At 34.6% G+C, this 23,212-nt stretch overlaps 1 protein-coding gene across 1 annotated transcript in view; it reads right to left on the bottom strand.

Annotated features, from left to right (window-relative positions):
• Hmcn1 (hemicentin 1) overlaps nt 1-23,212 on the bottom strand; it is a 419,231-nt gene that overhangs the window by 123,911 nt on the left and 272,108 nt on the right. The window contains exons 37-46 of the mRNA XM_010635433.2: nt 18,464-18,565; nt 17,279-17,455; nt 16,436-16,587; nt 14,687-14,810; nt 9,717-9,892; nt 6,520-6,616; nt 3,955-4,077; nt 3,351-3,512; nt 2,140-2,421; nt 867-1,034 (exon numbers count right to left, since the gene is read on the bottom strand). Of these exons, the coding sequence (XP_010633735.1) occupies nt 867-1,034; nt 2,140-2,421; nt 3,351-3,512; nt 3,955-4,077; nt 6,520-6,616; nt 9,717-9,892; nt 14,687-14,810; nt 16,436-16,587; nt 17,279-17,455; nt 18,464-18,565 (1,563 nt within the window). The remainder of the gene's footprint in view (nt 1-866; nt 1,035-2,139; nt 2,422-3,350; nt 3,513-3,954; nt 4,078-6,519; nt 6,617-9,716; nt 9,893-14,686; nt 14,811-16,435; nt 16,588-17,278; nt 17,456-18,463; nt 18,566-23,212) is intronic.

Below are 23,212 nucleotides of genomic sequence, written 5' to 3'. Positions count from 1 at the left end.
TGTCAGGGAAAGTATAATTTACTAATGTGATTTTTTTGATAGCCATGTTAGACACTGTTAATACTGAATAACACAATTTTAGACTTCTTTTCATATTAAGAATTCTGAAGCTATTTCTCACCCTTTTATCTATGGTTTTGGATGTAAGTACGGGGGTTTATTTAACCTTTGTTTTGTTATGTTAAACTCCAAAGTTCTAGCAAGGGGAGTGTTTGAAATTAAATGAACTTGTTCAACAAGGATTTTTTCTAAGGGTCTGCGTGTTTTATAAACCAAAAAGTTGGCCTGATTATCTTCTTAGTCTGCATGTAAGCTCTTACGACAAAAAAGACCAAGTAAATATCCTTTGTGGCACACTTCAAGAAACATCTTTCAAAGCTTAGATTAACTCATAGAGAATGAGATATTTGGATTTTTCTACATAATTATCTGAAGAATAAGTTGAAATAATGACAATGTCTTAGGTCATAGGCAACTTTCCCATCCTCCAAATAGAAACACCATTCAGATTAGGTATAAATTGAAATACTTGGGTTTAGGGGTATCATATGTAACATGAGTCACTGTAGTGGATTCGGATAGCAACACTTCTAATTTTTCATTTTTCAGATTGGTTTGTGAATGCTTTAATAGCCCTATGTTTTAAGTCATAAGAAAATGTTGTTTTTTTTTATAGTAGTCTAGAAATATTTAGGGATTTTCCTGATTTGCATGCAGCTTCCTATGTCCTGGATTTAAAAAATATGATTAGTGGCTATCATAATAAGAATTAGATAAAAAGTAGAAATGCTAAAAATGAAAATTTAAGGTCATACTGTGGCCATATGAAGCTAACCAGATTATCAGATGATCAGAATTTCTAATACCTGCAAGAATCCGCAAAGTGCTGCTAAGGCTGACAGGCCACCCATCTTTAAGCCAGGTTATTGAAGGCAGAGGGATTCCTGAAGCTTCACAAGTCAGGGACACAGAGTTCTTTTCCACAACACTGATGTTTTCTGGTGTCCCATGGTTTCCTACAATGCTTGGAGAAACTATTAAACAAAAATAAAACAAACAAGAAATGGAGAGGAAAATAGCTAATTTATATTAACTATCAAATCCTAAATGGCTTATTTCTTGTTAATGTTTCCATTTTCTTGTCAGCAGAAAGCAAAACAAGAAATGATAAAATTTCATTAAAATGTTACCTCTTTCTCATTCTAATCAATATATGACTTTAACAGTGTTATTTCAATAAGCTGTAAACTATTTCCTATGAGTCAATCCTCTTTTCTGGTAAATTTATCATATGAATTCATGACTTTCAGGATTGTCTAGAAAATAATTTTTTTTTTTTTTTTTTGGTACTGGGGATCGAACTCAGGTCTTTGCATTTGCAAGGCAGGCGGCAGACCCGCTAAATTAAATCCCTGGACCCATTGAAAATAATTCTGATCCTAAAAATTAAGAGTAATCTAACCAAAATACAATTAATTCATTTTCTCTTTTACATTCTGAATCCTTTAGGGTTTTTTTGTTTTTTTGAATCCTTTAGTTTTGATGCACACACGGGCTATAAATTATAACTGGATTCAAGTTAATTTATGTCTATTAAATTTAACACTGTTTCTGTAGATTTAAAAATTATATCTCAAGCTGTATTCATCCAAGTAGCTGTCCCCAAGTATGTGTATGTTGGGTCTATTCCCATTAACATTTTTGGCTCATTAATTAGAATCTTAAAGCTGACTTTCATAGAACTTGTGCCCAAATGATACTGATTAAGCAAGTCCTAAAGAACCTATGTTTATACTTTTCTAGTTAAGACAGCTAATTTAGAAAATATGTAATTAAGAGAGATTTACTTTGGTCAGCATTGAACCAAAAGCACTTGAAGAAGATGAATTTCTGCTTTACGAGCTTATCTCAGCAAGAAAAGTAACATGAATTTAGGCATAAAAGGATAAATGCTTTGACATTCCCATGGTTTGAGTCATAAGAAAGTACCATTTTTTTTTTTTTTAGGAAAGTGGCACATATATACAAAAAAAGGGGCTATAAATATAAGACTCTCAATACTCAAAATCTGTATCTCTCATTCAGGATGCTAAATTATATCAACCAGTGAAGAAACTTATTGAATCCCTTTCTCCTTACCATGTACATTCAAGTCATATTTTTTGTCACTCATTCCTGCTACATTCATAGCAACACAAACATAACGGCCTGTGTCAGACACAAGAATGTTCTTCAGCTGAAGGATATGGCCATCATCCAATAACTCTGCTCCTCTTCCTTTGGTTAAGGGGCGGCCATCTTTCATCCAGGTCACTGTTGGCTTAGGCATACCTTGCACCTCACACTCTAAGGAAACAGTCTTCCCTCTGGTGGCAACAATTTCAGTAGGGTGGCTGCCACTGTTAGTTATTATTGGTCGAACTGGGAGAAAAGAGACAACAAGAAACAAGGTGGAGAAATGTTTGCTTACATAGAATATTTTAGTAGCCAATGTTGGACACATTTGTATTTCAAAATATTAATGACTACAAAAAGACTCAGAATTAATAGATGTGACATTACTATTTAGGAAGTACAATTCTTCTCTTATGTTTATGTCTAAAATAAAGCTTCTGACACAGTAAGAAAATAATGCTATTCTCTAACTTTTGAGAAATTATACTCTCACCATGTTAGAAAGCATGAAGCACTTTGAACCACTGATAGCCAGTTATTCTTTTACTTTGCTATTGATTTCACATAGTTGATATTGACTGTAAGAACAAAAATTAGACCAACACTCATACACATATGTGTGTGGAAAGAAAAGTAGACCAGTGTCAGTAATCCTATGTCCTTGTGACAGTCCTACCTCACATAAAGCGTGAGAAATGTCTCTGAGCTTAAATTTCTACCTATGTAGAATAGAGACAGTTTTGCCTTATATTACAGCCCATGTAAAGATTAAATGAGATAATGTAAATATTTGAAAGCACTCTAAAATCTAAAACAAGCTAAGTATTCTTTAAATAAAATGTTCTATGCATTATAAATCTATGCTATAGTATAACATCCTAACTTTTAGCCATCTATGTATTCATCTTTATGCACTCAGAAAAATACAGTAACACTGATATTGTCATTGGAGAGCCGAGGCATACTGGACAGACATCTTAAATAAATAAATAACACCCAGAAACAAGTTCTTACTCTCTGATTATATCACCACAATTTAAATGTAAAATCTTACAGTAGGTATAACTGGACTACTTTGAAGGAATCTTAAAGATCTGAAGAAAAAAAAAATCAAGGGAAGGTTGGAAAGCTTGAAAAGAAAACTGTGCCCAAAGCACAGCTAATTAGTAACATACTGTAAACTTGCAGATTGTAGTCTTTCTTCGTGGTTCCAGCAACATTTGATGCCACACATGTATACAGTCCTGCATCAGCCTTCTTAGCAACTGAGATTTGTAGCTGCCTGCCTCCTGATAACATTCTGACCCGCCCCACAGAGTCAGCCAGCACTGGAGAGCCTGCAGAGAGTCCCGAATGACACAATATTTAGTGTGGACACAAACAAGAATGTTAACATCCATTGTAAAACCATCTAAATATAGTAAAATTGTTTGTTTTAGAAAATAATTTTTAAAATTTATCTGAAAGAAGAAAACAGCTCTCTGAAAGACGGTCATGATCAGATGATCACGCCTGCTGCCCACATGCTGTTGATTAAAAGCCTATCAATAAATTCAGAAAATTGATTATTTCTAAGGAGCAGTTAGTTTTGTAAAAAAAAAGATTTTCAGCTACTTAGTGTAGAAATTTTACATTTTAAAATTTAACCTAAAGCAATGTTGGTGTATAGTATTTAGTATATAAATCCCAGAAAGATTTGTCTATAAATTGATATGTTCACTTAAAATAATAAAAACAGTTATATTTATAATTTTATACATTTCAGACAAGAAAACTGACCTTTCTTTTTCCAAATAAGATTTGGGGGTGGAATACCACTTGATTCACACACGAGAGTAATGAGATTTCCCTCAGTGACTATAAGTTGAACAAGTTCATCAGAACCATAAATACTTGGTGGTACTGAAAGAAATAAAAGAAGAATACTGCTTTTACACTTATTTCCTATTTCCTACTTCGCTTCCTGTTTTCCTGTTTCACTTCCCTAATGGTTTACATTAAAGAAGAAAAAGTTTGTACTCAAATGACATGAGAAAATAATTAGTACATGAGGTTGATGTATCAATATCATATTAAAAGTTCTGTAAGATGTAGGATAAATAATATCAGAGCTTCTCACTTTCAGATAGAAATTTAATAATGCAAATGTTCAGAATAGCATAAAAGGAACTGAATTTATTACAGATGTTTACACAGTTTGCATGAAAGAGCTAAGGCACCTACCAACTTTACATTTAATCCAGACATTGTTGTCCACCCAGCTTCGACAGCTCAGATGCTGAGCAGAAGTAGAAAACACCACATACATATACAATAAAGGACAGAGGCAAGGAGTTCCATCTAAGAGAAAGACATACTCTAGTTTGCTGAGCCTGCTTCCCTACTTTCCTTGAACATCTTCCCAGAACCTTCCAAAGGAATCCTCAATACCCACCCTTCTCTGAAAGGCTTCAGCTTACAGTCCTTGGCTACACTCCCCAGAACACTTCCCTGGCTGCAGTGTTATTTAGGAGAGGCAGAATCCTCCTGAGCCCCCTGTACAGTTTCCAGTCGTTGTTCAATACCCGCCACCCCGTGTAAAGGCCTCTCTGTTCCTTTCAACTCATGCCACCAACTCCCTTCTCTTTTTCTTACCCCTGTCTGTGAACCTGTCATTCTTTTCACTGAATAGTCTGACACACTGTCCTATTGTTTTATACTTCCTTTTCACATCAAGCACACCATTATTCTGAATGAGCTCAGTGTTCACACTATAACCAGTATATAAATGCCCTGCCTACTCAGTTCCTTGATCTTTTCTTCTCTTTCTCCCTCAGAAGCCTTTTTATCAAGAGTATTTCTTCTGTAAATTTATGAATTTAGGCCACTATAAGATCACTGCTGCATTTTTCTTGCCCTCTTACTCAATTACTGTCAATTCTCAATTAATCAAACCTAATTGAATCTCAAGTTCTTTCATCTCGCAAAACATCTCCTACCCAGCTGCCTGCTCTTTGTTTAATGACTTCTCTATCTAGCTCTAATTTCAACCATTCCCTTGCCAATATTCTCAACTGCCTTGCACTTTTGTGCTTCTGATTTGGCAACCACCTTTACTCTGGCTAAATCTTACAGTTTACATGTCTCAAAGTTCTGCAGAAGAAAATGATACCATTAGGCAGCTTGTTTCTCACATCCATGTCCTCTCTCCATTCTAAACTGGATCCTCCATTTGCCCCATGGTTTCCATTTCTACAAATAGCTGCAAATGTGCTTCTGGAATGTAGCGCCTTCTGAGATCTAGATTTGTATATCCAACTGGTTGCTTAATGTTTCATCTTGGATGCCTGAGAAGCATTGCCAAATGTGACTTGTTCAAAACTGAACTCAGTCACCTTTGTTTTTTTCTCCAAGGGAAAGACACAATTATTCACACAATCTAGCTGGCTAAGCCACAGAAATGTCCATTTTTTTACTTCTGTTGATTCAATTTCTTAAATATACCTGGAGTTCATCTGCTCTTTTCAGAAATACAGATTTAAGCATCCCAGTCTGTCTTTAAATCTTTTTAATGTAAAATATACACCTTTAAGACTGATTTAAGATGCCTTCCTCAATCTGCCCCCTTTACTTTTCTACCTAATATCTCCTCTGTCTTCTATGCAGCACAGTAGGCCCCATAATAATAATCAGTTTTCCAAGCAAAAGAGTCTTTAGGTCTTTGTATTGCATCTATCCTATTCTCAGAGGAAATTTCAGCTCATGACTTCAGTAATTTAAAAAATTTAAATATTCAAAATTAAGAGGGTTTAGTACGTCCTAAATGAATGTTAAAGCAGTATTTAAAATAAAACTGAGTATGCTAGAAATGGGAGGACTTTTAACAGCAGACAGCTACAGCCAAAGTAAAAGTTGTGATTATTAACAAGAATTAGCTTCGTTAGTGACAAGTGGGAAAATTTCAAGAGAGAATGACTTTTCTTGATTAACAATGATACCATCACTTCCCATACACAAATGTGTGTATTGTTTTCTCCCTGTCACACACAGTTCACATGGAAGTTGGCCTTTGGATTTATTTTTATTTGACCAACCCAATGTATAGAAGGTTTAATCATTACAAGATCTGGGCTGTAAAAGTTAAGGCCATGTTACTCAAGCAGGAGAGGAGAACCATTCTGCATCAGGGTCGCAATGACTAAAATGTATGGGCTCAAGAAGTCAGTCTCCTGCCACTCTTAATTCTTTAAACTGATACTCCGGACAATCAATTTTAGTTCCTTGGATGAATGTCATTCTGACAAATTAATAAAAGGTGGAAGAAGAGGCTGCATTGTTTGCTTCACAAGGGCTGATTATACTTACCCCAAATGTTGACATTATAATTTTTTTCAGTTTTTCCAGCGATATTTGTTGCTTCACAAGTATAACGACCAGTGTCTTGAACCTGAGTGTCTTCAATCTGAAACCCAAATCATGCTTTGAAATGACAGGTACTATTTCACACTTGGGGTTCCTTTATTAAAGTTCTTATGATCTTTTATTTTTATCTGAAGATTTCCTAATATATAAAAACACGAACTATAGAATTCTAATACACACATCACCCAGATTCTACACTTATCAAGATTTAACAACCTTTATCTATGTCATCTTATTTTAAAGCTTTATATCTGTGATTGAAAGCCTGGGAAAGCCTTTTAAGCACAGTTCAGATAAAATAGGAAAAAAATCATAATTTATGATAAAAATATTTAAAGCATTAAAATACATAATCATATATATATGATATATATGATATATGATATATATTCATATATATATATGAAAATGTTCAGTAAAATAAAACCTGGTTTATTATATATGTCTTCCCCCTATACCAGGTTTGTAATCTTCAAGCCAAGAATTATATTCAACTAGCCTCAATCTCCTAGTGCCCAGATTGGGGGTTGGTAGGTGGTTGGATATGTACTTGTAAAAAAAATTTCATGTGTATAATATGCATCAGTGTTCATTGGCTATCATTTATTCATTAACCACCCCGTACTTACTACAACTGTTTTAATAGGTATCACAGGTAGAAAATATAAAGAGATATGATGTAACATATCATTTCTGATCTAAATGTACAATCTAGTTGAAGATATAAAGTATGTGAACATGAAAGAGTTTTTATATAATAATACAAGATAATGCAAGATATATCATAAGTAGTATTTGATTTACAGCCAAATAAGTTTACAATACAAAATTTTTAAAACATCCAAAACAGGATGAATAAATAGAGTTGCAGTGATAACAGAAAGTATTTAGCATAGCAGAAGTACATAGCGGCTATTCAATAAACTTCCTGATCAACAGATGTGAACAACAAAATTAGAATTAGATGGAAAGACAAAGACTATTAGACCTTAAAGGGTATTAAAATTTAATCATTTCAATTTTTAAGATGAGGAAACTCAGAATCAAGTAAGAGATGTATATCACCTACAGGAGTATAATTTGTGGCAGATCTGCTCCAAAAGGGGGTTACAGGACCTTAGAGCCAGAAAGCTGTACAGGCCTGTGCATAAGAAGTATTGAAGTTAGGCATGGGTACAATAAAGAGGACTGCTGGGCATTTATTAAATGCCTAGTGAATGCCAAGCAGAATAAATGGTACAATTCTATTAGTTGATCTTGGTAAGATGCATGAGAATGATGCTGGGTAAGGCAGAGGCTAAATGGTTTTAACTGCACATAGACGTTCTCATTGCATAAGTCTGCCTCTCTCAACGGGACCTGCATATTCCAGGATGCCTAGTCCAGCTCCATGGTAGAGAGCAATGAGTATCGCTTTACCACCTGAAGAAATGAACTGCTCTATCACCGAGATTTGTGTTCAACTGTCTCCCTCTGTCATTCATTATAGCTAAGGCTTGGGAATTTTACCAGATGCCTTCTAGAACATTGAGCTATACTTCTAAGTATGAATAATTCTCACCCCCGCTTTTCTTTTTCATACTTTACCTCAGTTTGCTTATCCCTCTTTCATCAGTGCTTCTGGTTTTCCCTTCCACACCTAGCTCCATTATCTTGGCTTCATAATTCCCAAGATCCCCATCATTTTCTTTGAACACACATTCACATTTCCTCAGCTCATCCCTAGGCTTCTGTTCTCCACGGCTAAACCAGTCACTTTACCACCCTTCCCACAGGCTGACACTCATCATCCATTTCTCAAAACTCCCTCTTTGTGCCAGTAATAATCTTCCTCAACCAAGAAGCTCTGTGCAGTTAGCAGCATGAAGCTACATTCCTTGCGTTCAAATACAATTTCTACCTCTTACTAACTGGGCAGATTACTTAGCTATCCTTTTAATTTCTCAGTGAATTTTTTATGAAGATTTTATAAATATTCAGTGCAGTTATGGAATTCAGTCCTTTGGGCCTCCTGAGTCCCCTAACTCCTTAGGCCAGCTCTCCATGTCAGCTCTATGCCACTCAGATTAACCTCAACATTATTTCCAAATATTCACATTGTAAATTCTCTGTTTCAGTCATCCTGGCTGACTTTTTTTTTCCTTTATCAAGACTTTTGTTCTTATCTAGGCTTGAAAAGCAAGGTAGTCTTCCAAGCACTTTCTACACAACCAGAATCTTGCTTTTTGCTTTCTTTTCCAAAAGGAATTGTCTGTACCATCCTCTTGGCAGTTAACTCATATTCATTACAGCACTTGCTGCACTTTTAAATTGAACTGCTAATTATACTTTTCATTTTATGTGAAATTGAAAACATCAAGAATATGAGATATGTCATAATTTTTGCATCCTTATCCAGAGCACCTATAATGGTTATTTCCTGACTGATTGAATGAATGATGATGTGACACTCCTTAGAATATTTCTACAATCTTTTCCTGGAAGTGTTCTTTATTTTTGTAGTGGCTTCTGGATACAAGAATGAATCAATAATTAAATATTTGAATCTTATCAATCATAATACTAAAAGCTTATTAACGTCATTAATGAAAAGTGTTCATTAAGAAAAGCAACCTGGGGATATTACAAGATGAAATAAGTATGTATGTATGTATGTATGTATTTATTTATTTAGTACCGGGATTGAACTCAGGACCTTGTGCTTTTGAGGCAGGCAGCAGTGCCACTGAGCTAATTACTCGGCCCACAAGATGAAATAAGGATAAAAATGTATAATAGATCATGTGAAATAGGAAGAAAAGGTAGGGGAAGTGGAGGAGTATGGGAAAGAAAAGAATGGAAAGGAATAAATATGAGAAAAGGAAAAAATGGAAAGAAAGTCTTTGTAAATAGGGAGGGGTGGAGAGGTTGAAGGGAGAACAGAGGAATGGGGAAAAAATAAAAACCAAGATGTATCATGTAAAGGTCCATATTCCCAATGATGAATGCCATCATATTGTGTGCCTAAAATGCACCAATAAAATCAATGAATAAAAAAAGATGAAATTAGGACACTTGCAAAGGACAGGCAAGTTTGAAGGGATAACACCAAAGCTATGAGCTTAGGAATAATACAGAAAGAAATGAATCCATAGTCTTACCTTTAACACACTTCCATTTTCAGAGATACTGAGACCTGGTTTCTTCAGCAAAGGGCGGCCATCTTTTAACCATGTCAGAGTAGGTGGGGGAACAGCATCACTTTGACATAGTAAGTCCACAGGTTGGCTAATGAGGACAGAGATGTTCTGTTCTTCTCCCATAATATTTGGTGGAACTGTGTGAAAGATGAATTTTGCCTCAGAACAAAATAGGCCAGCATAGTGTCTTTATTAATTATCAATACATATACTGAGCAACTTTTTAACTACAGATACAGGATCATCCTATCATACTCTCTGTGCATCTTGGTTCAGAATCAAGTATTAATAAATGACTGATAAATATATTCTTGCTGAACATAAATAATCCTATCTTTTCTTTTAAAAACATTTATAACTAGAAATTCTCACCAAGTGCACATTTAAGAAATTTCTAGAACTAATTACTACTTAAGGTTTTAAAAGTAATGAATCACTCACAAAATATTTTGGAAAAAACAATGAATTAAAAGGATATATTTTAATATTTATATTTTTTGCAAAAGAAAGAAATTTCATAGTCACAGAGGCAAAATTAAAACAGGTTTGAAAGAAGAACACAGAGATCATCTACTTCGATAGAACAATGTACTAAACATAAAATGGGGACAGACAACAGCTTATGAAGAATAATATGGCTAACTAATGGCAAAGCTAAAAGTATTGTAATGCACAATCTTATGTTCTTTTTGTTTTCCATGATGCCTCATCAACTTTCTATGGAATAAAGTCCTTGTCCAGTGACCCAATAAAAAATAGTCAGTGATAAGTTGTACAACATATTCACAGTTACTTAAAAGGAGAAAATGAAATGAAATATTAATAAAATTAAAGTTAGAATTCCCCAGCTATGTGAATTTTGTTAGATACTGGTCTGTGTTTTAGGAGAACTTTAAAGAATCTCCTTCTCCTAGAGGTGTATGAAAGAGTAAACAACCATTTGCCTTAGATGCTTTAGGTACAACTCTCTCAGGAAAAGCATGGGATCCATATCTATCAAGGACTATTTTAGGCCAGTATATATAATAACTGAGAAAAGACAAACTGACAATGAAATTAAGGCTGTCATAGAAGAGCCACTTTGAAAAACCACAAAGGGGAGTTTTCTTGCCATTTCTTATTACATTTTTAGGATTGTAGGAAAATTACTTTATTTGTAGTTTTGTTTTGTCTTTGTTCCAAAGAAAGGCTAAAGAGCAATTAGATGAACCCTAAGGGGCTTTTCAAATGCTTCAGTAAAAATGAGATTTTCGTGGAAAGAATATTATTGTCTATTAACCTTTGTTTCAGGCCCAATACCCTAGCATCTGGTAAGATGACAATGAACGCAACAGACTTTAACTAATAGCATGGTGTTTCTGTAATCATGAATTTTCTCTGCTACTGTTATGGTTTACATCAAGAATGTCCCTCAAAAGCCTGATGTGCTCACAGGCAGGGCTTGCGGAAGGTGCCCGGATCATGGGGCACAGGTGGAGTCATCCACAGGGTGAGTTCAGCGGTCAAGTGTGCTGCTAGAAGGAAGGGTCTGGCTGGAAGAGGAGGATGGCTAGGGGAGGCTTCTTCTCCCTCCCTAGTTCCTCCCTTCTCTCGTTTCCTGCCTGCCATGATGTGAGCAGCTTTCCTCTGCTCTGCCCTCTGCCTTGGGGCCAACTATGGACTGCAAACCAAAAGAAACCTCCTTTAAATGGTGGATACTGGCTATTTCATCCCAGAAGTGAGAAAGAGACTTAGAGAGCTACCCTGTGTGCTTCAAAAGGAATGGGAGGTGAATCAAAAGGGCACATTTATGTGCTATTTGTGGGTGCAGGACTTATGCCAAACCCTAAGGATGTATGTATGCTACAGGGAAAAAACTGGCACAATGGCTGGATTATACCAGTGAAGCATTTGTGCAGAGATTCATGATGCTCCTTCCACTAAATTTAATAGTACAACCAGTCATTTGGCTCTCTGCAAGGTCAATGAAATCTGTGGGGAACAGAAGAGTGAGTTTTTTAAAATATGTGACACACTAGATAAAAGATATGAGACCAGTCTGTTCAAGCCTAAGACTGCTATAAAATAGCAAAATAAGCACAATTAAAGCCACTTTATAAGATACCATGAAAAATATGTATCTTTAAGGGCTTCAGCACATGAAGACCTAAGTGGAATGACCAGTTTTATACCTTTCATATAATTTGGGGTAAAGTTTGATCTTATTGGATGAAAAATACCATAACTATTTTAAAGTGTGTTTATTTTAGATTATCTGTAGACTTTACAAAAGCATGTGATTTCTTTATCACTGTTTGCAGAAGTGAAAGCCAGAAATAATCCAAGACCATGGAATGCTAATTTATTTCTAAATATTTCCTTTTAATTACTTTTCTTTGCAGTTGAACCAAATTCAAAAGGAAATCAAAGTTTTAAAACTAAGAAAAAATGTGAAAATAATGAAGCATTTGTTTATGAAATATATTAAAGCAAAACTTATTATAGCTGAGAATATATTTTACTGAAACACATATATTTTTTTCTGTTGTATCTCTCATTTCAAACTTTTATTTAGTCTGAGAAGAGAATAAGGTTCTACTTTTTAGATCCTTACTTCCTTAGGTGTTATCCCTATTTTGTTTTATGGCTATGAAGCTTAGGAAAGGATGTACCCTGGACTTATTTCTCATTGTACACATTATATCTATAAGTTTAATTACAAAACCCAAAATATCTAAAGGTTTCTATTTACTGAGACAAAGGGGAGATTTCTAAGAAAATTCTCTGGGCTTATGTTTAAAGCAAATATACCATAGGAATATTTGTTTTAGTGTCTCATTGTACAATATACTTAAAATTTATTACAAGGAGAAAAGTTTGAAAGAAACTACCCTTATAATTATAGGGAAAGCTATTTTGCCTACTGCATACTCTGCATACCACCTCCACACTCTGCAATGTAAATCTGAAGGGGACATAACCCTGAGCATCAATTTTCATAAGGGTCCAATGAGATACTAGTTTATAGAAGATACTAATATACAATGAATGGAATATAGGTTGGAAATTCATTTCAGATTAAAAGTAAAATGTTTTAATTTTCACTTCTTCAGTAGTTTGCTGAATATACATTTCAAGTGTTAATCACAAAGGTACATTCTCAGACATACAATACATCTGTTACTTAATTTTTATACTAGATGAAAGATACTGTTTCAGCCTGAAAAGGTGGGGTGCAAGTATATTAGCAACTTATAAAGAACAGTGATGCATATTTCCATGATTCCTCAAAAATATCAGCTCTCTATTATCTCCTAGGCCTACTTTTTTTTTTTTTTTTTTTTTTTTTTTTTTTTTTTTTTTTTTTTTTTTTTTTTTTTTTTTTTTTTTTTTTTTTGGTACCAGGAATCAAACTCAGGTCCTTGTGCTTGCGAGGCAGGGGGTGGCACCACTGAGCTAAATCCCTGGCCCTAGGCCTACTCATGGCATTAGCCAGTAGAAAATAGAAATAGCCAAATGAAGATTTGGACAGCTGACTAAAACCTGGTCAATGCTTTTGTCACCTCTGTTTGCCTGCTAATGACTGAAGGAGCCATGGCACCCAGGCTTATATTGATCATTTTTCTGTTATGTTTTAGAATTGTGTCTTTCAGTTCTTCAGCAAGTGCAGCAGCTACCCAATGCAGTGATAGAAGTGGGATCCCTAGGACTGGACAATATAAACCTGCTAAGAGATACACCAGACAATCTGGGGGTTGGATGTGGACCTAGTTCATTGCAGGAGCAGTAATAAGAACAGTACAGAGAGACCTTTGGAAGTGTACTGATGCTAACCAGGACTTTTTATGGTATCTAGGGAATGAGGGGCCTTTCTACTGACATTTTATGTGACAATATACTGCAAGTGATATGGCATTAATAACTTGCTTTTGTCAAACTTAAAAAGAGAAGGCCACATAGTTTGAAGTTTAAAAAATTAATATATTTATAATACAAGTGAATTATTTAGAATCAGGTGGGACTTAAAGGAAAGGCCTTGTACGCAGATACTTTAAGAAAGTCCATGAAGAAGCAATGTCATGATTCCATGAGTCCAGAAATATAAGGCAAGTACAACAGTGAATAATGTTTGTAATTTCTAAATGTAAGGGTATACCGAGATGTGGAATGACACACATAATCTATGAATGGAGGCAATGAGGCCCCAACTTCATCTGGGGGATTTTTGCTGTGATGGAAGCACTCACTCCCTTCTGTAGCGTAGTGATAGGAAAAAAAATAAATAACTTGATTTTTGGCTCAACTTACATCCATTTTAACTTTTGCTTTGCAAATAGCATTATAGACATAGTAGTGATCTCAAAATACACTGACTGTAAATATATTAAAAGTAATGAAAACACAGCTGTTAGAAAAATAGATGAACAAAGGCACGTGAACAGATATTTGCTTTAGGGAGGTGTCTTCTGAATTGCAGAGCTGATATCAACCAGAGTCATGCTCTTCAGAGTACACTGTAAACCCAACATCCTACAGGACAGATGTGAACATTTTACCACCTCAGAACTTAAAAAAAGAACAAATCAAAGTCAAATATAAAGTAGTAAGGGAATTTTGAATTTGACCTGGTGGTATCATTCCTTTGTTCATTGTTCATTTTTTTTCCTTTTCTTCTTTTGTAGTATTGGGAATAGATTCCAGAGCCTTCACACTCAACTACATCCCTAGCTCTTTTTACTTTTTATTTTGTGACAAGGTCTTACTAAGTTTTTGATTGCCTAGGTTATACTCAAATCTGAAGTCCTTCTGCCTCGGCCTTCCAGAGTTTTGGGATTGTAAGCATGCAACATGATGCTTGGCTTCACTATTCTTTGTGTCAATAAATTCTCATTAAAGATCTTAGGACCCAACCATTCTACTGTCCAAGGAGAAATCATTATAACTTGTCTCACCATACACGCTGAGGTCCACGTCCCTTTGTTTCTCCCCAGCAGCATTCACTGCCACGCAGGTGTACCTCCCACTGTCACTTATCTGAGCACTGGTCAGTGCTAAGATTCGACCCCCAGACAGAATCTGTTAACAAAAAGAAAGCTAAATAACTACAGACCCCATAAAAAATGGTAAGTATTCTTGTCCTCTAATTTTATAAGGCTGACCAATAGGCAGATGGCTCTAGGGGGATTTTCACTTGGATATTTGGAAGTGTGTAACCATCATATAAACCCCTTATCTTCTAAGTGGAAGAAAGCGAAAGACTAAACAGAACAAACGTTGCTAATGACCACTGAAAGCAAGTTTCTATACACAGCATCAAATTTCATCCACAGTCATACACAAAGAGAGAAAAGCCATGTTAGGGGCACAAACGGGCTCTAGGGGGATTTTCACTTGGATATTTGGAAGTGTGTAACCATCATATAAACCCCTTATCTTCTAAGTGGAAGAAAGCGAAAGACTAAACAGAACAAACGTTGCTAATGACCACTGAAAGCAAGTTTCTATACACAGCATCAAATTTCATCCACAGTCATACACAAAGAGAGAAAAGCCATGTTAGGGGCACAAACGGGAGAGGCAGAAATATCAGGAACTAATTCTAGTTTTTCTTTGGGTGAACAGATAAGTTAATCAACAACAAAGTAGTAGCTAAATAAATTAATCAGTCACATTCCTTGTTCTTTTCTCCTATAAATACAATGGTTCTTTTCTATATATTGACCTTAACTTTTGATCTTCTATGATCCCAAATTCTGAAAGATTGGATTTAAAAAAAAAAAAAACTGAGGAAACAGAATTGTAGGAGAACTATATTCTCTATTCGGTAAAATAAAACTAGACTTCAAATTAGATACAAGCATACCTCCAAGATATTTTGATTTGCTTCCAGACCACTGCGATAAAGCAAATAACATAATAGAGCAAGTCATACAGATTTTTTTCATTCCCCAGCATATAAAGTTATGTTTACACTATCCTGTAGTCTATAAAGTGTGCAATAGCACTGAGTCTAAACAGCAATGTGTATATCTTAATTAAAGATACTTTATTGCCAAAAAAAAGCCAATAATCATCAGAACTACTGCAATAACAACACTGATCAACTTGCTTGGTGCAGGGCTGGCACAAACCTTCATTTGTGAAAAATGCAATATCTGCAAAGGACAACAAAGGGAATCACAGCAACATAAGGGATGCCAGTAAAGCTGCTTCTGTTTTTAAATCTGAGTAAATATAATGCAAGACAATTTTTGTAAAAGTCAAAGTTCATTCCACATGATGTTTTCATTATAACTTTTCTAACTTTATTCTTTGAAGTTTTTATAGAAGTATATAAACTCTATGTATTTTCAAGATTTATTATTTCCAGACATTGAAATATATACATTCTACCCCACAATTTCTGTTTCTGTTGTTGAAGAACACGTCTTGTGGTACAAATATGAAGTGGGGGAAGTCAGAAAAAAGAACCTGTTTCTAAACTAAACAGGTAAAATGTAAGCCCTATAGATGAGGTGAGGAAACAGAGTTACTGAGTTTTAAGTGAATTGTTTACACATCTCAACTGCTTGTGCTCATGTATTTACGTGTTTTTAAAAATGATTTTTGTTAATATTCTCAAAATCTCTTCAAAAAATTATCTCTTTGTACTTCCCATTGTGAAGAGCTGGATGATAGATTTCACCACAGAAAAGGGATACCTGAATTCCATTGGCGAAACTAGAGACAGGACTCCCATCTTTCAACCAGGTCAGACTTGGGGCAGGGATACCTCTGGCTTCACATTCTAACCTCACTGGATTATTAACCACCACCGTTATCATGTTATTGCTGCCAGAAATCGAAGGGGGCACTGAAAAAATAAATAAAAGTAGGTTATCATCAAAGTATATGTAATCTCAGAGTAAGGAAAACTACATGTAATATCCAGAATAATTTGTTTATGGGTAGATTTTGTACATGGGCTTTTTTGTTTTTGATAAGTTCTTTCAGAGCTCTTATTCAAAATCTAATCCCAGCCATCATATAAAGTGGGGCAAGTATCAGTATAGTCATCTTAGAGATGAGAAGACAGAGCTTTCACTGGTTAAATAATTTTTAAAATGTCAGAATATATTTTTGTTTTTAGATGTGTATGTACATTATGCATTCTTTCCTCCATTGCATACACTACTATTTAACTACCAACTCTCTTTAAAAATCCTTCTTCAGAGATAGTAGTTTAGAAACATTTGTTTAACTAATATCCATGATTCTATTAGAATGAATTCACAAGCAAGGTTATTGTCTTTAATTGAAAAGAATACCAATGACTCTTTTAACAACTAACTCATCTGAGGCAAACATATGCAAAAGCATGTGAAAATTCAACATTTTCATAAAAATCACCCATAACAATGTTCATCAGTTTTAGAACACAGGCCTTTAATTAAAGATGACAAAAACACATTCTATTAAATATCTGCACTAGAGTTTTATAAAAGCAGTTAATCATTTTGCAAACCTCTTTAACCCAAGATCAACCTACGCAAGGCAGCACTCACCATGAACCTGCAGACTGTAAAATAACTCCGTGGCACCAGCAGAATTGATGGCCACACACTTATATACGCCGGCGTCTGAGATCTGGGCACTTTCAATATCAATGATCTGTCCTCGGTTCAAGAAAGTTACACTAGTGGAACTTGACAGTGGATGGCTATCTTTGTACCACGAAATAACTGAAAGGGGAGGGAAGAAAAAAGCTAGGTAAATTTTTCTTTGAAAATTTAATATACCAAGTCAGATCTTATCTAAAATAGTTACAACTGCTTTCTTCTTCTGCTTACTGAGATTAATCTATTTACATGAACATCTCCTTAGGGTTGATGATTAAGAGAGGTAAGAAAAACACCAACACTTGAGTTAATGTGAGTTTTGAAAATGAATTAACCTTAAAACATTCTTTATATTGCCTTCAATATGTCAGTGTTGCCTGATGGTAAATTTCCAGTCTATTCTATTCCTTTTCTATTGTCTATTTCCTACACAAATTTTGTTCACACATCTGTTCAAAACCATATGTCAAGCTGGGTGTGGTGGCGCACGCCTGTAGTCCCATCTCATCTGAAGGCCAAAGCAGGACAATCACAAGTTCAAAGTCAGCTTGGGCATCTTGGGGAGACCTTGTCTCAAAATAAAATTTAAATAAAAAAGAAGAAGATCTATCTCAGTGCTAGAGCACTTGCCTAGCATGTGGGCAAGACCTTGGGTTCAATCCCTAGCAGAGGAACACAAAGATACACACACTATATCACATTATACTAAAGGCTTCAAAAATATATATTACTGATTCATATGACTAGTCGTGGGAATATGTAAAACAAAGTGGTGGTCTCATTAGAACGACTGTGAGGTAGCATCATTTTGGTCAAAATTCACTAAGAACTTTATAAAGTTTTAAAATATTTTCAACATAAATATATGTAAAATATAGATGTGCTTTTTGTGGCCAGAATAAAGACAAAACAATTAATGTATTCATATGATTCTACATTCAGTGAACAAATACTTTCATGTACCAAAAAGTAATGAAAACTTTACAACATCCTCTAGTGATATCATGCTTTATCCTTGAAATGTCTTCTACTATCTTTCTTTTATTAATAATGTCACTTACACTCACAATTTAATTTATTCTCAGTAATCTTAAAATATTGATAAATTACAGACTGTAAATGTAAACACACCTGGCAAAGGATTTCCTGCTGCCTTACACTCCAGCTGAATGGGGTTGTTCACGACCACCGTCTCATTGAGCATTCTCCCCGCATCTTCCAGGCTGGGTGGTTCTGCAAGAGGCCCAGACAGATAATTACCTGATGTGAGAAGGATGCTCAGACTGAAACTTTGATCAGTGGAAATTATTATTTTTTCTTTCCTTCCTTTCCTGCCTTTGTTTCATTCTCATATATATATTTATGTATACATTGATATATTTGGGATAAAGTGAATAACACTATGAGGTAGAAATGAAGAACAGGATAAAAAAAATTTTTTTTTTTTTTTTTTTTTTTTTGGTACTAGGGATTGAACTTGGGTCCTTGCACTTGAAAGGCAGGCCACCGAACAGCTGAGCTAAATCCCTGGCCCAAAAATATTAATAGGATTTCTGGATCAACTGTTTCTTTTTGCAAAGATAGGAAAAAAAATCCTTAAGATTGGGACTAGTAGTGTAAAGAAAGTTAAAACAGTATTTTTAAAAAGCTAAATTAATCTGATTTTTCTGGTGATTACCCTTACCAATAAATGATTTACTGCATTTGATCTCTTCCAGTGAGAAAAAAGTTGATGTGTCTGTCTCAAAATATCCTACTTTATATTGGACAATACTTTCTTAAATTATTACAGAAAAGTTAGAATTTTTATCTTTATGGACAATTTCTTGTGATATAAAAATAGCAGTAAAACAATTCTAGTCTTAAATAACTACTAATAATTCTGTCCTATTAGTTAATGTATTTGGCAAATAGGAATTTATAAAGCCTAAAGGACATAAGGTAAAAAGAATAACAACATGGAACATTAGTATTTTCAACAATATTCCAAAGAGTGTGGGAAGGATAACAGGATCAAAATGTTTCAAGTAAACTAAATAACGATTGTCTTATTTGTACATGATTTTATAGATATGAATTAGCATATGAAGTTTGCAAAAATATTTAAGGATTTATTAAATTTAACCCATTTTGTGAACTTGAGATTCTCATCTACATATAATGAATTAATGAGTTTATTAATCTACAAAAATATGAAAGCAGGCTAGGGATTTAGCTCAGTGGTTTTGCCACGTGCCTCTCAAGTGCAGGGTCCTGAATTCAATCCCTGGCTAAAGGTATAGGGAAAGTGGGAAGGGTAGGGGAAAGGGAATAAGGGAAAAGAAAAATATATGAGAAAATGAAAAAATGGAAATAAAGTGTTTGTAAATGGGAGGGGAGGAGGGTGTGAAGGGAGGGCAGGGACAAGAGGAAAAAATGAGAACCAAGATCTGTCATGTGAAGGTACAGGATCCCAGTAATGAATGTAACTCTACTGTATACCTAGATTGTACCAATAAACTCAATAAAAAAACACCAAAAAATGTATATATGAAAGAAGGAAAAAAATCACCCAAGAAAATGACAAGAAATAAATATGATGTTAAAAATAAAATCAAACACAAATCAAAATCATACATGTGACTAAATGCATTTCTTGTTTAACAGAATTTTTGATGATTTTAAAATAGACTTTTAAAATAGACATTAAAAATATTTTTATGGGTTAGGAGTATTCTTAAAATTAAAATATAAGTGGATAAATGTACACACATACACATGTATATACACAAACCCTCACAAAAATGTTAATAAGAGCTAGACAAAGATATCCCTAAGCAGCAATTTGACATTGCTTTCTGATAGACTAGTATACAACACAAAAATCATTTAACATGACAAAGCAATATTTGTATTGCTTTATTTTGGATAACACGTAAAACCTTTATTTTCATATTATTCATGGTAACACGAATAAACCTTTACAATGACAATGCTTTATGCACTGAATAACAGCAAATATCGTTACAAAATTAGGAAATTTTGTTCAATATGCCTTCCTTAGAAATTAATTGTATAGTGAAACAAATAACAAAGTAATAAAGGATTTGAAAACTAAAATTACTCATTCAGATTTTGTGTCTAAGTCCTATGTGTGTGTGTATATTTGTCATTAATAATACATATATATATATATATAATATATTCTTTTCAAATACCAATGGAATATTTTCAAAATAAAATATTAGACCCAAAAGTATCCACGAAGCATTTTATAACCACAGTTAATAAACTACAGTAAAAAGAATAGAAACTAATGACAAAAGCATAAAGCTACCTAAATGTATAAAATATCACAAAGGTGTTGGAAAATTAAGGTGAAACATTATTATTAGAACCTATGGGATTTCACTAAAGTAGCACTGAAAAGATATCTTAAATGCTAATTAATATATTTTAGAAACTAATAATAAAAATATCCTAAGCATCCAGTATCTAGAAAACCACAAATACAACAAATAATAGACTAGGAGTAAAGAAATAATAAAAATAAAAGCAGAAAATAAGACCAAAGAAAACAAATTAAACCAAAAAAGACAGTAAAATTCAAAGGTATTTTAATGAAAAATTTAAAATGAAGTCTATCCTCAAAGGTAGATATCCTTGTGGGCCAGCTCTATTATTGTACAGCTTGTTTACAAACGTTCATCCTACAACCCACTTCATTCCCTCAATTTCTTTTGTATTCTCCTAATGCCGAGTGTTATCCCTTCCTCTTTAAGTGCCTAACATGGTTCTGTTTTGTACACTCAATTCTGATTGTCCATACCATGATTAAGGAAATTTAATTTTTAAATATTGTTCCAATTGCAAAAGGAAAAATAACCAGTCTGTGACACCTTCCTTTAGAACCTTTAAGTACTTGCTTGAAGCCATCTGGAGTGAAGCGCTCATTGACGGCTTTGACAGACATAGCTACTACAGTGAAACATTTTGGTGGGAATAATGCAAGAGGTGGGAAGTGGGCTGGTTATTTCTTACCTCATTAGAGAACTTTAAGAAAAAAAAAAAAGATTGTATTTCAGAAAGAATGAGAGAGTAAGGGCTTGGAAAATTCAGTCCTCCATGAAAGAAACAGAATCACTGGAAAATAGTTAAAATCGAATTTTTCAAAGCTCTGGAAATTAACCAAACCCTTGCAACAATCTGAGATGTGTTTATTCAAGGGGGAAAACCCCAGCTAAACCTCATTAAGCATGGTAAGTTGCTGACATTTTAACTCACCCTATTTCCATCACCTCTCCCTGGTCTCAAGATTGAAAATAAACAGCTCCATACTCACAGTAAACAAAAGCAGCCTAACAGGTACTGGAGAGAGTAAAACAGGTTTGCGATTTCTGAAAAGCCCCATTTCGAGAGAACTGTCATTTGATTTATCTGCCCCTACTGCAAAATCCCATTTGCAGGATCTGTCTTTATTTAATGTGTCTGAGAATTCTCTCAGGGCATATAAATTTTTTCCCAAGTGTGCTTTAAAGTCTGCAAAAACAGACTATAGATTTGTTCAGAAAGTAACTCTATTAGTTTCTGTTATTTCTATAATGTATAAACCTCAAAAAGATGGTACAACATAAACATAAATTTATCTTATAGTTTTGTAGCTCAGAAGTCCCTCCAACACAGCCTCATTGGGTTAAAACCAAGGTGTCAGTAGATTTGGTTTCTGTTCTGGAAGCTCAAGAAGACCATATGTTTCCTTGCCTTTTTCAATTTCAAGAAGCCATTTCCTTGGCTTCCTTCCCTTTCTCCATTTTCAAAGATAGTTGGGGTGAAGGTGAAAGAGGCCTATCACGCTGATATTCTGCCTCTCTATTCTACTTTCAAGAACACTTGTGATTACACTGGGTCCTTTTAGATTTTCAGGGATAATTTTTTAAGGTCAGCTAATTACAACCTTAATTCCATTTGCAACTTAAATTCCTCCTTAAAAAGTAACCTAAGAAGGCTGGAGATTTAGCTCAGTGGTTCCCACACCTGCCTTGCAAGCACAATGGACCTGAGTTCGATCCCCAGTACCAAAACAAACAAACAAACAAAAGTAACCTAAGATATTAGTAGGTCCCAGCATTAAGATATGAACATTTTGGAGGATACAGGTACAGCAAGTCCCTAACTTAGGTACATTTGAGTTGCAAACTTTCACAGGTATGAAGGGACCTCACATTAGGAACATACATAGATGTGAACAAATTGCAGAAGTAGCTCACGTGTCTGCCAGACACTGTCACGGCTGTGCTGCTGTGTGCTCACTGTACAGTGCGACAGTGGACAGTAGTACAGTGCTCCGTCAGAGCCCAGGATGTCCAGGAGGAAGAAGAAAAGCACTGGTGATGTGGAAGGACTGCTAGGAAGCGCAAAGCAATAACCATGGAAACAAAAATGAAAATAGGGTAACTGTAAAAGTAAAAATAGTGTATTTACAGTATTTGTGTGTGTTTGACTTTTTTATGCTTTATCTTGTATATTTGTGTCAAAGACTGGACTTTGTTGGACTTATAAATGAATTCAATTTACAAATCTTCTCCTGGAACAGAGTTCATCAGTAAGTCAGGGACTTTATTCCTCCTACTCAAGCAACAAAAACCAGCAACAACAATAACAGTAAAAACTATGAAGAGAGGAGGATATGACTTCCAGAGTTGCCACATGATATTATATAAAATGTCTACTTTTTAACAAAATACCTGATATGTAAAGAGACAAGAGAACATGGTCCATACATAGAAAAAGCAGCATAAAGTCCTTAAGAAAGTGTTCCTTGATAAACCTCATATCAATTATTTTTAAATATATTCCAAGCATGTCCATATTAAGCTTACTTATGAGAAGAACTTTTTTTTT

Source organism: Fukomys damarensis, unplaced genomic scaffold (genome assembly GCF_012274545.1).
Source record: "Fukomys damarensis isolate Sample0158 unplaced genomic scaffold, DMR_v1.0_HiC HiC_scaffold_11, whole genome shotgun sequence".
Taxonomy (NCBI): Eukaryota; Metazoa; Chordata; class Mammalia; order Rodentia; family Bathyergidae; genus Fukomys; species Fukomys damarensis.
This window is presented reverse-complemented; position numbering and strand designations above follow the sequence as displayed.